General features: G+C 35.2%; 1 protein-coding gene across 3 annotated transcripts in view; it reads left to right on the top strand.

The window, feature by feature from the left end:
- The window catches only part of AGL (amylo-alpha-1,6-glucosidase and 4-alpha-glucanotransferase), a 35,410-nt gene that overhangs the window by 5,556 nt on the left and 15,684 nt on the right, over nucleotides 1-14,170 (top strand). For 2 of the 3 annotated variants that reach the window (XM_082052912.1, XM_082052913.1), the window contains exons 6-20: nucleotides 4,130-4,311; nucleotides 4,553-4,664; nucleotides 4,970-5,090; nucleotides 5,269-5,371; nucleotides 5,462-5,559; nucleotides 6,164-6,303; nucleotides 8,730-8,917; nucleotides 9,692-9,815; nucleotides 10,887-11,050; nucleotides 11,602-11,703; nucleotides 11,929-12,081; nucleotides 12,162-12,312; nucleotides 13,448-13,572; nucleotides 13,683-13,795; nucleotides 13,922-14,056. In XM_082052912.1, the coding sequence (XP_081909038.1) occupies nucleotides 4,130-4,311; nucleotides 4,553-4,664; nucleotides 4,970-5,090; nucleotides 5,269-5,371; nucleotides 5,462-5,559; nucleotides 6,164-6,303; nucleotides 8,730-8,917; nucleotides 9,692-9,815; nucleotides 10,887-11,050; nucleotides 11,602-11,703; nucleotides 11,929-12,081; nucleotides 12,162-12,312; nucleotides 13,448-13,572; nucleotides 13,683-13,795; nucleotides 13,922-14,056 (2,011 nt within the window). Of the gene's footprint in view, nucleotides 1-4,129; nucleotides 4,312-4,552; nucleotides 4,665-4,969; nucleotides 5,091-5,268; nucleotides 5,372-5,461; nucleotides 5,560-6,163; nucleotides 6,304-8,729; nucleotides 8,918-9,691; nucleotides 9,816-10,112; nucleotides 10,302-10,886; nucleotides 11,051-11,601; nucleotides 11,704-11,928; nucleotides 12,082-12,161; nucleotides 12,313-13,447; nucleotides 13,573-13,682; nucleotides 13,796-13,921; nucleotides 14,057-14,170 lie in introns of all 3 variants that reach the window. The other variant, XM_082052914.1, reaches the window with a different exon arrangement.

Raw genomic sequence — 14,170 nt, 5'->3', positions numbered from 1 at the left:
CTCCCACATAAGTGAATGGGATATGCATTATGAATCATTTGGTGGACATAAACTGAGAATTTTATTGTTAAACAGGGTGTTACTCCTGTAGCTGCTTAAAAGTGCTCTAATTTGGGCAACAAAAAGAATAGGGACAAGAGGGTAGGATTAAGCAATGAAGGAAATGTTACAGCTCGGTCTTTGGGGAAAGGAGAAGAAAAAAGATAGCTTTGTGTTTGGGGTGGGTTGTTTGGTTTTTTTTTTTTAAGCATAGAAAATGCCAACGCATTGAAGGCTTTACTTAATTGCTTGAGGGACAGTGGCTTTTCTTCAGTATGATCTGATGAAATGTAAATCATAGTACTTCATCATTCATAATTTTGCTGATTATTTGGGGGATGAGTTTACTTTGATTATGTTTACAGTGCAGTTTTCATCTTGTGCTGTAATCCTAATGATCAGAATAATTAGCATTCTTGTAGCAGAGAATACAACACATGATTATCTTGATGTTACAGTCCTTTGAGAAACCCTAACCACAGATATCTGTGAGTTTCAAGCTTTATTTGCTTTAGTTCTTTGGTGTTGACTGCTGCCAAACATTCCTGTCCAATCAGTCTGCAATGCAGTGTGGGCCCTGTTGTTTGTCCTGTCTGTTTGTTGCAAAGTTACTAAGTATAGTTATTGGCTGCGTGTCTGAGGGAATTGGGCTTTTAAACATTCTCCCAATTTTGGACAAAAAATTTCTTGCACTTTACCAACTGGGTGTTCAGTTTCTCTCATACGTGCTTGAGATCCTGTTATCTTTTTACTGTGTATATTTGTGTGCTACCAAGGAGGATGTTTTTATGGACGGAAATACCAAAGTCTAATTATTAGACTCCAAAATATATTTGAGAAGGAAAATGTCACATTAATTAGCTACATTTGTAGAAGGACTTTTTCAGTTTACATTCAGAGTTCAAAGTAATCTTTACTGGGATGGATGACTAAACATTTTTACTGTGGTGAAAGGCTGTTTAGAAGTGTCTCTTAACAGGACAGAAATATTCAAATGGCCGTGGTACTGACTTGTGTCATTATGCAATGTATCCTTGACGGCTTTGTTTCCTGCTTTCAAACTCTATTCCTCCTCTTTCCGCCCTGGAACTTCTCTAACACTTTTAGGTTTATAACCAAGACTCTTGATTTACAGCTGACACCAAACTTTGTTAAATACCAAATATAGCATAAGCAGAAAGATACATTGATAAACATCTGAGTAAACAATAAAGTTGTATATGCCTGTGGAGCTTTTTTGGGGGCTTTTGAAATAAGAAAATAGGCAAATAGTTTTCAGGGGGAGTTTTGTCTGGATCTTGATTAGATGGCAATTTACCTCTTTTTTTGTATGTTAATTGAACAGTAATTCCTAGTAGTTAAATTAGTTAATTCCTGCACATTAGAATGATTTAGTTGTAAAACATGTTTCATAGAAGTATTTGAATATAAAAGACACAAAATGTGTAGTCAGTTGTGAGTAGATTATGGATACTTGCACATAGTTATTAATTCTGCAGTGTGTTTGCATTAAAAGCTTAAGGTGTCTCACAGTAAATCCTCTAATGCCGGGAACTGTACAGCCCGTGACCCCTCAGTTTATGGTGGTTGTATCTGTTGGTAGTTTCTGCTTTCTGGCTGTGACGACTGTACAGAACTGGCAATGCTTCCCCTCTGTTCCTGGGTACAGTCAGCCAGCTTGCGTGCAGCAATAAATGGGCAAGTGGAGGTGTTTGGTTTTCACACCGGGCTGGAGAACAGACCACTTGCATAGTAGAGAACGGTGGGAATCAGGTTTTGATGTTAACATCTTTGTGCAGCTATAAAACCAAAAATGCTGTATTGGCTGGCATTTGCTTTTTACCAGGAGACAGAAATAGGAGAGTTGAGGGGTTTTTATTATTTTCTGAGCTTTCAGTGGCTGTAATAAATCATATAAAGTAATAAAATGAACAGAAATAAATTGTATCTACCTTATCTTTCAGAAAAGGCTACTGTTGTCTAATTGCAACTTAACACTTGAGTAACTCTCATTTCTAAGCACTTGACTAATCGCATCAAACACCACCCTTTCTCAGCTTCATAAAGGGGAGAGGGGAAAAAAAACGTCCTGGGCAGTGAGCATCATAATATTAATATCAAGTTTCTGTTTAAATTATAGAACTATGAATTAGTGCTTTGAAAAATGTGAAATTATTCTTTTAAATGAGAATGTAATAAATTTTAGAAATTGCTTTCTGTCACTCCTCATCATAATATTTCCATGTTTTTATACTTTCCTGTATTTTCTCCCTAGCTGTAACAGATGTAATCACAAGTGATATTTCAGTCTTTTTTTTTTTTTTTTTTTTTGGCAGAATTAGATTTTTGTGTGTGTGTGTTATATTGTGAATCATTGGAGCTTATCTTCTGATCAGAAAACATCATTCTGTTCCATACCAGAATTAGGGGAAGGCCTGTTGACTTTTTTTTTTTTTTTTTTCCATGATAACATCTTAGATTTAAATAATATATTGACTCTTTAGAATTCCTTGTATTTACTCATGAAAGTCCTTTATAGAAAATCATGGGTCTTGCTAGATGAATGGAGTAGTAGAGGTAGTATATATATTTTTAAAAAGGGAGAAGGGGGATCTAGCTGGCCTAGAACAGCCTTTAACAGTCTGAGCTGCTTATTGCTTTATGTAACTTCAAAATAAGTATGGCGGTTTTAGTTGTAGGTGGCATTTATACCATGAAGATATTAATTTCCACAAATGGTTTGACCTTATAAACATGGAATTTTGCCATGTTAATGATGGTCTTGAGATGTAATGTAAGAGGGTGTTCAGAAGAGCTGTTCGTACTACAGATTGAGAGAGTACACTCATTTCTTTCCATTTGATGTTTTTGTTTGAATTTCTTTGAACTAAACAAACTTGGGGTTTAGGTGTTAATTGTCCTGCTTTAATTTTGGACACACTAATGGCTCTTTGTTCATGTTTCAAATATAATCATTTGGTTTTTTGTTTTTTTTTGCTTGTGTGAAGTACTACTTATATTTTTCACTGTTTGGAATAATAAGATATGTTCTGTTTCTAAAGAACCTTGTAAAACCTCAGTACATTTTTTCTTGTTCTTATACATGCCATTATTTTTTTAACATTTAGTTTTTCAATTGCTGAGATTCATTCAAAAGAATATATGAAGACTATTTTCTGTTAAACAATGTTTAGGACAGTTCCAAAAAATGGAAATTAACTTTTGAGGATTTTTTTTTTTCTTCATTGTCATACTTCCAAAATAAAAATTCTTTCTATGTATATGTTTACTTGTACTGCTGCAGTCACACTATTGTCTATATTAGAATATCACACTCATTTTCTGGTGAAGGTTCCTTACCGTCTTTGAGTTTATTCTTAATGTTCAGCATATCTTCTGGTACTTGTTGATACTACAGGGAAAGTTAAGAAACTAGAGCCAGTGTTGGATGTGAACTAGTGTTCCATTTGCCCACACCAGGCAGTGCACTCATCTTCCTGTGCGAGCCTCCCTGATACCACTTCTGGTTATGTACACAACAGTGTCACCACTAATTCTTTCTTAAAACCCATTTAACTACATTTTTCATTAATTATTTTTTGTCTATGTGTGTGTGCAGTCATGCTCTCTGGCTGTACATTCTTAGCATCTGATAGAGTTGAAGAATAAGATAGCCTAAGCTGTTTATTTTTTTTATAAAGGTTGCTTTGAGATGTATGTTTGGCCTTCAACACACAAAACATTTAATGTCCATTATTTGATGTATTTCCTGCAACAAAAGTACATTGTGGTTTTTTGTTTGTTTTATTTAGTGTCTTATAACTGGTCATACTATTGCATTTTTTTATGTAACTAACAAAAAGTTTCTCTGCAACTTTATTTGTTGCAAAACAAATGGCTATCAGTGATGTACACCTCTGCATAAGACATGATTTTCTATTGGTATGGAAAACTTTAGTCGAAATGTGAACTAGCTATACATAACATAGTACCTTAAATTCTTGGTGTTAAGATGTTTGTACAAAACAGCTGAGTGTTCAGCTTATGTACTTACTTTTTTTCCCCCCTCCCATGCCCTTTCTCAAATAAGCCACTAACAGTGAATGGCTCAGGATGCATCCGGAGTGTGGCTATAACCTTGTGAATTCTCCTCACCTGAAGCCAGCGTGGGTCTTGGATAGAGCTCTGTGGCACCTGACCTGTATGGTGGCTGATGGAAAGTGTATTGCCAAAGGGGTCCCTCCCTTGATTGAAAACGATAATCACCTGAATGTAAGTGAATGAGAACTAAGTATAAACTAATGCATGCTATAAATAGCTGAATAAACCTTTAATATTTCTAAGGGTGTGGAAGCGCACAAAAAATGATGTATACTTTGCAGATATATTTAATTAAATAACACTTTACTCCTGAAATTTTGGTTTTTTTCTGAACAACCAATACAAGCACTTAGGTTTTCATAATTATATTAATCATCAACGTTATTATCTAACATAATTTTTTTTTTTACAGTGCATCCGTAAAATAATTTGGGAAGATATATATCCAAAAATTAAACTATGGGAATTTTTCCAAGTGGATGTTAACAAAGCTGTGCAGCAATTTAAAGCCCTTCTAACTCAAGGTAAAGAAAGGGTATGTTGCCAAGGCATGTGGATTATATATTTATAGTTCAAGAAACTTATAGGTACACTTAACAGTGATCTGCAAAACCAAATAATCCAATTTTTTGCTATGTGAGAAATCTCCCATGATGATTTAAGCATACAAGAATGCTTTGAGGGCTAGTAAAGCCTTTGAAGATTTTGCACCCCTTCAAAGCTTTTATCTACCCATATGCTGCTTATGCTAGAAGCATAAAAGTTGTGTATGTTTTAAATGTTATTCCTGTTTTTACTTTATGAATACTCTTTTCTATCTTCTTCTTAGGTAAAATGAGCACTAAATCCGATCCAAATCAGCATCTTCAAATAGTTCAGGACCCTGATTACAGACGACTTGGTTGTACTGTAGATATGAATATAGCATTGGCAACATTCATACCACACAGGTATTGTACTATTGATTACAAATTAAAATCACGAAGTTAAATTTGCAAAACCAAATAAATGAAATTATTTTCAGAGATGGGAAAAGTTTGATTTTTCATTTCTTTTAGTTAGGTATATTGCATGTTTCAAAAATAAATTATTCTAATTGTTCTCTGCTTTTAATGTCCTCCTGCTAAGTAATGGCCCAGCTGCAATAGAAGAATGTTGTAACTGGTTTCGCAAGAGGGTTGAGGAACTGAATGCTGAACAGTACAGACAAACAAATCACCATCAAGAGCAGGTCTTATAATTTCTGTGTCTTAATGCTGAATTTTTTTAAATTGCAAACAAATGAAGGCATTATGATAATGCATGGTTTAATTATTTCTAGGCTGTCAATTGTCTTGTGGGGACTGTGGTTTATGAACGACTGGCTGGTCATGGTCCTAAGAAGGGTCCTATCAGTAGAAAACATCCTTTAGTTACCAGGTATTGTTGTTGAATTTTGCTTGTTGTCTGTTTGGGTTGTGGCTTTTTTTTGAAAGTATTACAACCTATCCAGGTAAAGTGAGTCCAAAGTTTGTTAAAATATACATTTATTTGTACAGGCCTGTGGTTTCTTTCTCGGGTACAAATGCCACTCAATGCATTGATTATCTTTTTTAAACAACAATAACTGTTTAGTAAACAAATGTGACCGGAGTGCATGAAACAATGCTCAGAGCACATGGAAGCCTTACATAGTGCAAATTGCTCTTGTAGGTGGAAGAGAGGTGGAACTAGGGAAGCTTGTGCCTTTCAAGTTTGATGTACTTGATGCCATTCATGTATTTGAAGAGCTGGGACTCTAATCTTACACTACCAGCTGACACCAAGATAATAGTGGCAACACCTGTCCTTCCTCCTTCGAGGCATGCTATAAAGTAGAAAACTCCCCATCATTTCTAGTCTAGCAGCTGCTTTTTTTTAATTGCTGTTTTATCTACAAGTCACTTCATAGCAGATATTTTAATTTCAAAGACAGATATTTTCAGCTTAGGTTACATTATGTGTTTGTTTTGTTTCATTTTTTAATAGCTTGTCTATTCCATAGGTATTTTACTTACCCATTCAAAGAGCTGACTGTTCAGGAAGAAGAAACTATGATACATCAACCAGATAAAGCCTGTTATTTTATGGCTCATAATGGCTGGGTTATGGGAGATGATCCTCTTAGAAATTTTGCAGAACCAGGTTTGTAAAATAACTTTGAATCATTTTATAAACCTTTTGATATTCTAGCCAAAGCAAAAAAGATTTTACTTAATCTGTCTTTTTTCCAGTTGTATTTCTGTGAAGCTGCAGAACAGCAGACAGTCAGTTCATAGCACTTTTATCTGCCCTTCAGCATACAGAACAACTGTAAGAATTGGGAGTTGAGTTAGTTTTGCAAGATTTGATAGGCAAATTATCAGCTTTCTGCCACTGAAATGGGGGCATCCTGCTTCCTCACTTCTGTCATTCTCTTTGCTTACTTTGTGCTTTGTTCCAATACCACTGCTCAGTGGCATTTCCATAAGACAATGACAATGTGGCAGAAAACTAATGCAATAAAAGGTGGACAGTATTTTATGTATTAGTGAGCAAAAACTGGATCCTTGAGAGGTCCAGTGGCAGTCAAGAGATCATGCAATTAATCCAAGCTAAGTATGCAGATTACTTGTGAAAGTAAGATAGCGTATGAATTCACCATTCACTAAAATATTGTATTCAAACTCTGCTGATATCCAAAAAAAAGCAAGGTTGACAACTCTTGTTTTCAGAGTAGTTATTCACTTTGTAAACTGAATCAAACAAAGGCCAGTTCCGTTTTAATTTAAAAAGTATATTTTAGAGTTTGTTGCATCTCATTTAGACGCTAACCTGATTGATGCTCCAGAGTGACTGGGAGTTAGCAAACACCTGATTTCTCCAAAACAGTCTACAGCCCTTTTGCTGCTATTTGTTTACTTTTTTTTTTTTTTTTTCCTCTTTCACACGGATGAAGAGAATAGATATTTCAAGGGTGTTTTTGTTTATTTGCCTTTCAGCTAATTGCCATTTCTTCTCAGCAGACTGTTGTATTTTTTCCTTCAGTCACTGGCTTCAGTTAGCATACTTAACTTCCATTACTGAGTTTTCTCTCTTAATTTGTCTACAGCTTTTTGAGTGCTTTATGTTTGTGTTATACCTTTGTTTTATACCACACGTTATCGTAGCTGACAATACAGTGTGAAAATGTGAAACATAAAGGCACAAATACATAAATTGCAAAACAAATGCAGCCAGTTCTGTAAATGGCCCATAAAAAAATCATGGCGTATATCCAAAGCCAATTTTTCTGTCAATGTAGCTATGTTGTCATTAGCAAAGATAAAAGTTAGGCTCTGCTTAAGTGAATGTTTTTGGAAGTAGTGGTGACTTAAAATCCCTGCTCTTTGCTTACTAGCTGCTCACTCTTGTACGTCTTTCATTTTGTAGGCCAAATCAGTTCAGTGTCCATAATGTGAGCTTAGGAAATTAGTCTGGCTGAAAAATAATCTCTTTGCTAAGGCAGGATTACTTTTCGGCTGAACCAGTTTCCTGATCTAATTCAAGGTTCAACCACTGAAATAACTGTGGTGATGCATCATTATAGCTGGTCTAGGAGTAGCAGATAGCAATGGAGTAGCTCTGTATTGCCTGTCCTGAGTGATGCTGAGCCTGTTTATGCTTTGATCAGGTTTACATAACAGAAATATAAATAGACCTTCAAAAGGTTGATGGCTGAAGATAAAGGTATTTCTCTTATGTGGGGTCTGATGATTCACAATTCCATGGTTGTGCCTGAACACTACACTGCAAATAACATGGGGGCTTGGTGAGGTTGGTTGGTTTTTAAATTATATTACTACCATTGCCAAATATGTGATATATATAGGACAGAAGTAACTTTTTAGATGTTACTGATTGTCGCAGTTAAATCTCCTTCAGTATATTATGTGCAGTAAGTGTATTACAGGTAAACTCAGATTTAAACTTTTTTTTATCGATTGCATCAAAAAGAAGGCGAAAAATAGCATATAAAACTAGATTAGATAGAGGATAAATATTTTCATACACACAAAATTATTTAGAGACTTTGTCCATTAAGCGGCCTGTCTGCATGGGTACTTTGGAAACTTGCCTTACAGCATTGCAGTCGGCTGGTAACAGAACATAAAATTTTAAATTGCAGCTGTGGCAGTTTATTAATGGTAACACAGTGAGATGCTTTTTTAAGTTTGGCCAGGATAAACAATGAGACTGCTGATTTTGTTCCTTTGTTTGCTGCTGTTTTTTTTTTCTTTTTCTCAAGTACAGTTTTTATACTACTTTCAAGAATTAAAAGGAATTTTATTTCAATCTGAAGAATTATTTCGGTATCACTGTAGAAGTTAAATATTCCCTTGAAGTAGTTTGAAATTATACATAAGCGTAAGGCATATAGATTGAGTTGATGTGGTTATTGTTACAGTTTTTACTCTTCGTCACAGTGGCTTTTTGCTCTTCAGCAGTAAAAGATGAAATACCACTTATTAACTTTGGTGCATGGTCTATACTATATATATATATATGTGTATATATATATATATACACACTATAGTGAATTTCTCTTACAGGTTCAAATGTTTACTTGAGAAGAGAGCTTATTTGTTGGGGAGACAGTGTGAAACTGCGTTATGGTAATAAACCTGAAGACTGCCCATACCTCTGGGCACATATGAAGAAATACACTGAAATCACTGCCAAATATTTCCATGGTGTTCGTCTTGACAACTGCCACTCAACACCAATTCATGTAGCTGAGGTACGCAAAATTAATCATGTTTGCTATAAAGCAGGTTCTGTCTGTGAAATAAGTTCTTACATTGTTGTGACAAAATCTGCAGGATCTACATGGCAGAGTTCAGGTGTGAATGAATCTTCCTCTTAGCATAAGCCAAGTGTTGACTGGTGATGTTTAGATAGGGTTTCAGTTAGAGTGGTGTAGCCATTGTATCTTTTATTTCTCCAATTTAGCTGAAATAGTGCTTATTGTTTACCATGGAGCTGACTACATCCAGAAATTTAGCTTTTAATAGATTCAAGTAGTGCAACTCATTAGTGCTTAGTTTCAGTTTGGTTACAGAGCTTACCTGAATCTATGGAGAGCTCTCTAAAACATGTTGATTTGCCCACAAAAAGTGGCTCTTAAATGCAGCCAGTTCAAAACTTTTACTGTCTTTTTATTTACTGCTACTGTTTTTGGAATAGTAACTTCAAAGGCTTAATCTGAAGTCCTACTCAGATTTCTTGCCTTAAGAGGTATCTCTTTTATTCAACCTTTGTTCTTGCATTTTGAGTTGCAATTTTGTTTGAAAACAAAGTTGTAATTAGCTTAAAGTCTTCAGAGAATTTCTCAGTCCTTACATAATCTCTGTAAAATATGAAGATGGTTTTATGAATCTTACCTGTTATGGATATTTTTTTAATGAACTGCATATATGAATAACTCATTTATGTTTGATTAAGACATGTTAATGATTGCATATACAAAGCTGACAATGGATTTCTTGTATTAAAAATGTATTATGATCTGTAGGAGATGCTAGCAACAGCCAGATCAGTCAGACCTAATCTTTATGTGATAGCTGAACTCTTCACGGGCAGTGAGTACATTGACAATGTTTTTGTCAACCGACTGGGAATTACGAGCCTGATTAGAGGTACAATAAGCAATTGAAAATTATGTAGGATTGTCGTGTGTGGTTTGGAGTTTTTAATGTGAAACTAACATTGTTATGCTTTTTTTTTGTTTTTCTTACGTATTTGTGTTCTTTGCTTATGCTATTATCTCTTCTTTGTTTTCTGTTTAACTTCTCCTGTGTTCTGTGCTGATTCTTGATTTTCCTTATGCTTGTGTGTCCTCTTCTGTGTAACAACTTTTTTGTTCCTTACTTTTGGCTTTCTGTTTGTCCTTGCTGCATGGCATTTTCCTATTGTCCAATCCTTGCCTAGCTTTGAAACTTGTCCTTTTTTATATCTGCCTTTCCCCTTTTTGTGGCTTTTTTGGCTGTGCTTTTTGCAGTACATGCTGGACACAGCTAGAAAATTGCGAGCCGATTTGTATGTAGTGGCTGAACTGTTCACGGGAAATGAGGAGCTGGACAATATCTTTGTGAATAGGCTGGGCATTACCTCCTTAATAAGAGGTAGGCTTGCTGCGTGTGTGGTCTCTTTCCAAAGAGAGATTATAGATGACATGCTTTTTCCAAGCCAAAGGTTTCTTCTGGATTATGCACTCTTAATTTCATACACCGTGTAATGGGAAGTACAGGTTTTGTATTACAACTTTTTGATATTCAGCAAAAAATACAGTACTAGCTGTAAGATAAGAGGAGACATCCTGCATTAGTTTACAGGTTAAATATTTCACTCTTATTCTAGTGAGAGAAAAAAGTTATAGCACAGTTCTACTATGCAGGTGATGCATCATGTCTGAGTTATGTCACGTTTCTTAAAGCCTACGAGAAACAGTTTTAGATCTCTGCTTTTCTTCTCCTTTTTTTTTTTCCTCCCTTAGCTTTTTATACCTTAATATATTATAGTAAATGGAATACTCCAAGGTTATGGATCCACATTGGAGAATATAGTTATGTGATTGTTTTTTGGTTTTGTTTTTTTTTTTTTGTGAGTGAGCAAAGTAACAACTGTCAAATGCTGCATTAACATCTTTGTGCATGCTGTACTCTATGGTAGTTATTCTTATGCAAACACTTACGTATTTTGTTCTTTAGAGGCAATGACTGCTTATAATAGCCATGAAGAGGGAAGGTTAGTTTATCGTTTTGGAGGTGAACCTGTTGGCTCTTTTGTTCAGCCACGTTTGAGGCCTTTGATGCCAGCTATTGCTCATGCACTGTTTATGGATATTACGCATGATAATGAATGTCCAATTCAGGTGAGCACCTAAACAAAAAAAAACAAAGTTTACATTGAATGTTTTCTGAATTGATATTTCTGAACCATGGGAGGGCTTGGTGCAATCTGGATGTTCTTCCTGAGTGATATTTAGGAAGAGCATATTTCAGATCTTCAAGTTTTCATGCACAGAAAAAAATTTTATAACTACTCCCTCTGACGTTCAAGCTTCTGTCTTTCAAGGGAAAAAGTACGTAAAGCTACTTAAAGCTGTATTGATTCTTTCATTCCAGCTACTATAAGTGGTTCTGTCTCTGCTTGTTAACCTGTTCTCCTAAGCTCCTGTTTTACAGGAACGAGTGATAGAGAATGGTGGGAATTGGAGTGCTTATTTTTGAGGGTTTCTCTGAGGTTGCTTTTGTTAGTGCATTTGTAGTGTATTTTTCAATAATTCTTTTGTGATTGAGAAAATTATGATCATGTGAATAGCAATTCCTCTGTTAAACTGAGTATATGTTCTGTATGCTGAATGGGGAGGGATGAATTGTATCTTTGTTTCACTGTTTATTGCCTATTTATTTTTAAATGTAGCACCGATCAGCATATGATGCTCTTCCTAGTGCAATGATTGTTTCCATGGCATGCTGTGCTACAGGAAGCACCAAAGGCTATGACGAACTAGTGCCACACCAGGTATGTATCTACAGTTTAACTCCCAAGTTAATTTTTAAAATGTAAACTTTGTCCTAGGACATAGATTTTAACTGTTTATTTGAAATCTCAAGCAGTTTACTGGCTGGCATTACTTCAGATTATCCAAGTTCATATGAAATTTGAATTGATTATATAGTTGAGACCTCCAGCTGGTTTTCTTTTGCGGAGTAGCTCATATTTGCTTAAATCTTAATTTCTTTACAGATCTCTGTAGTATCTGAAGAGAGGTTTTACGCAAAGTGGAATCCAGCAGGACACCTGGCTTCTGGTGAAGTAAATTTCCAAACAGGAATTCTTTCAGGAAGGCTGGCCATAAACAGGCTGCATCAGGAGCTGGGGGCTAAAGGCTTTAATCAGGCAAGAAGTGAGGGTAACACTGCAATTTCTCCATATTTATGTTCTGAGTGAGCACAGTTGCAATGGTGTGTCTTTTCTAGGTGTACGTAGATCAAGTTGATGAAGATATAGTGGCAGTGACAAGACATTGCCCTAACACACACCAGTCTGTTGTGGCTGTAAGTCGAACTGCCTTCAGGGATCCTAAAACTTCCTTCTACAGTAAAGAAGTACCTGAAATGTGTATCCCAGGTAATCAGATTTCTCTTCAAGAGATGGCAGGTGTACAAAAAAACTCAAGTTATTCTAATTCTGTATGTTTTAACGTAAAACACATAAAATCAAAAGAAGCGTTATATACTGAAAACTCTCATATTATTTGTACTAAGACGCACGCACCAGAAGTAACAATAGCAAATGTATCTTGCTTAGCGTTTTCAAAGACATACATCTTGAGTATACTTCCTGCTGTAGGCTCCCCATTAGATTGTGGTTTTGTTTACTGCCTTGTTTGTGACCTGGTAAGAAATAGTTGACAGCAAGATGATTAATTGTTTGGGGGTATTACTATTTATTAAGTGCTATACTGGGGAAAAAAGGCTAAAATCTCATTGTATTTGTCAGTGTGTTCTTATATATGACTTATTTTGTGGGCTTAAAATACATCTTAATGAGAAACAACTTTGTGTAAGGTAATGTAAACATAACATATAGGTAACACATACATACTATTAAACAAATATCCAAAGTATTTACTATGCTTAATAATAAAGTATAATGACTTCTACACAGTACCTGGATGTATTTCTGAAGAGAAGCTTTCCAGACTGGCTTTTTAGGCATACTCAGTTCTGTCAGTGCATGTGTGTGCCTGTTTTAAAGTCAGTCATGTTATATGTGAAGATGTTCACAAGTGGCTGCAAGACTTGTATACCTTAGTTTGCAGATTACTGAAAGGATAGAGAAAATATTTGAACATTAATAAGTTGTCACACTTAGAAGATAAACCATCCGTAGCCGCAGTTTGGAAGCCAATCTAATACAGTCTCCAAAAAGATAACAAGGAAACCAGCAGTGCTGGTGATGAGTAAAAGACAGGTTGTAATTCACTAATTGTTGACTGATTTTATGGTTAATTTATTAAAAAATAATAAAATTGCAGTTTTAAATACAATACAGCAAATGAACTGATAAGAAATGTTTATAGGATATTTTAAAACACTTCCCCACATGTTTTTGTCACTTCTAGATGTTCTTTAACTGTACAACAGAGACTTGTATCTTGAATATTTAGGCTTTTAGTTCTAGGTTTTGCTTCATGTTTTCAAAAGAATCACTTTTCATTTAAAGTATATTAACAGCTACAACATGATTTAACTTTTCTTAGGAAAAATAGAAGAAGTAGTACTTGAGGCTAGGACTATTGAGAGAACTGCTAGTCCTTACAAAAAAGATGAACATTTTATAAATGGATTACCTAATTTCACAGTGGAACTCAGAGAGCATATCCAGGTAATTAGCCTCCTTCACCCATGTTCTGATGTAATATTTTGTAATTCGTGATATTTTATATTAGAAAAAAGACAGTGAATTTCAGTTGCAAATGTGTTTTCTTTTCTCAGATTAAAGACAGTAAAATTATAAAGCAAGCAGGAACTGCCATAAAAGGCCCAAATGAATTTGTTCAAGAAATAGAATTCGAAAGATTAACACCAGGAAGTATAATAGTGTTCAGGTACGTTATTATAATTTTCAAATGGTTGTGTTAGTTAAAATAGAATGATAGGGTTCTCTGGTTTGAGACTTGGGACTAGTTATTCTAAGTGCTATATTTCTACAAGTTATGCATTTGTATTTACAGAGTTAGCCTTGACCCAAAGGCACAAGAGGCTGTTGGTGTACTCCGCAATCATTTGATCCAGTTCAGCCCTCATTTTAAATCTGGAAGTCTTCCTGATGATCATTCAGCGCCTATATTAAAAACGTTATTTTCTTCGTGAGTATTCTTTAAGTTTCTGAAGTAGGACCGAGAGCTACAGTGGGAACCCACTTTAAGGGCAGATGGTTTTTTGTTACCACAGATGTATTTGCATTGTCAGAGTGCAATAAA

This window comes from Streptopelia decaocto, assembly GCF_964273445.1.
Source record: "Streptopelia decaocto genome assembly, chromosome: 5".
NCBI lineage: Eukaryota > Metazoa > Chordata > Aves > Columbiformes > Columbidae > Streptopelia > Streptopelia decaocto.
This window is presented reverse-complemented; position numbering and strand designations above follow the sequence as displayed.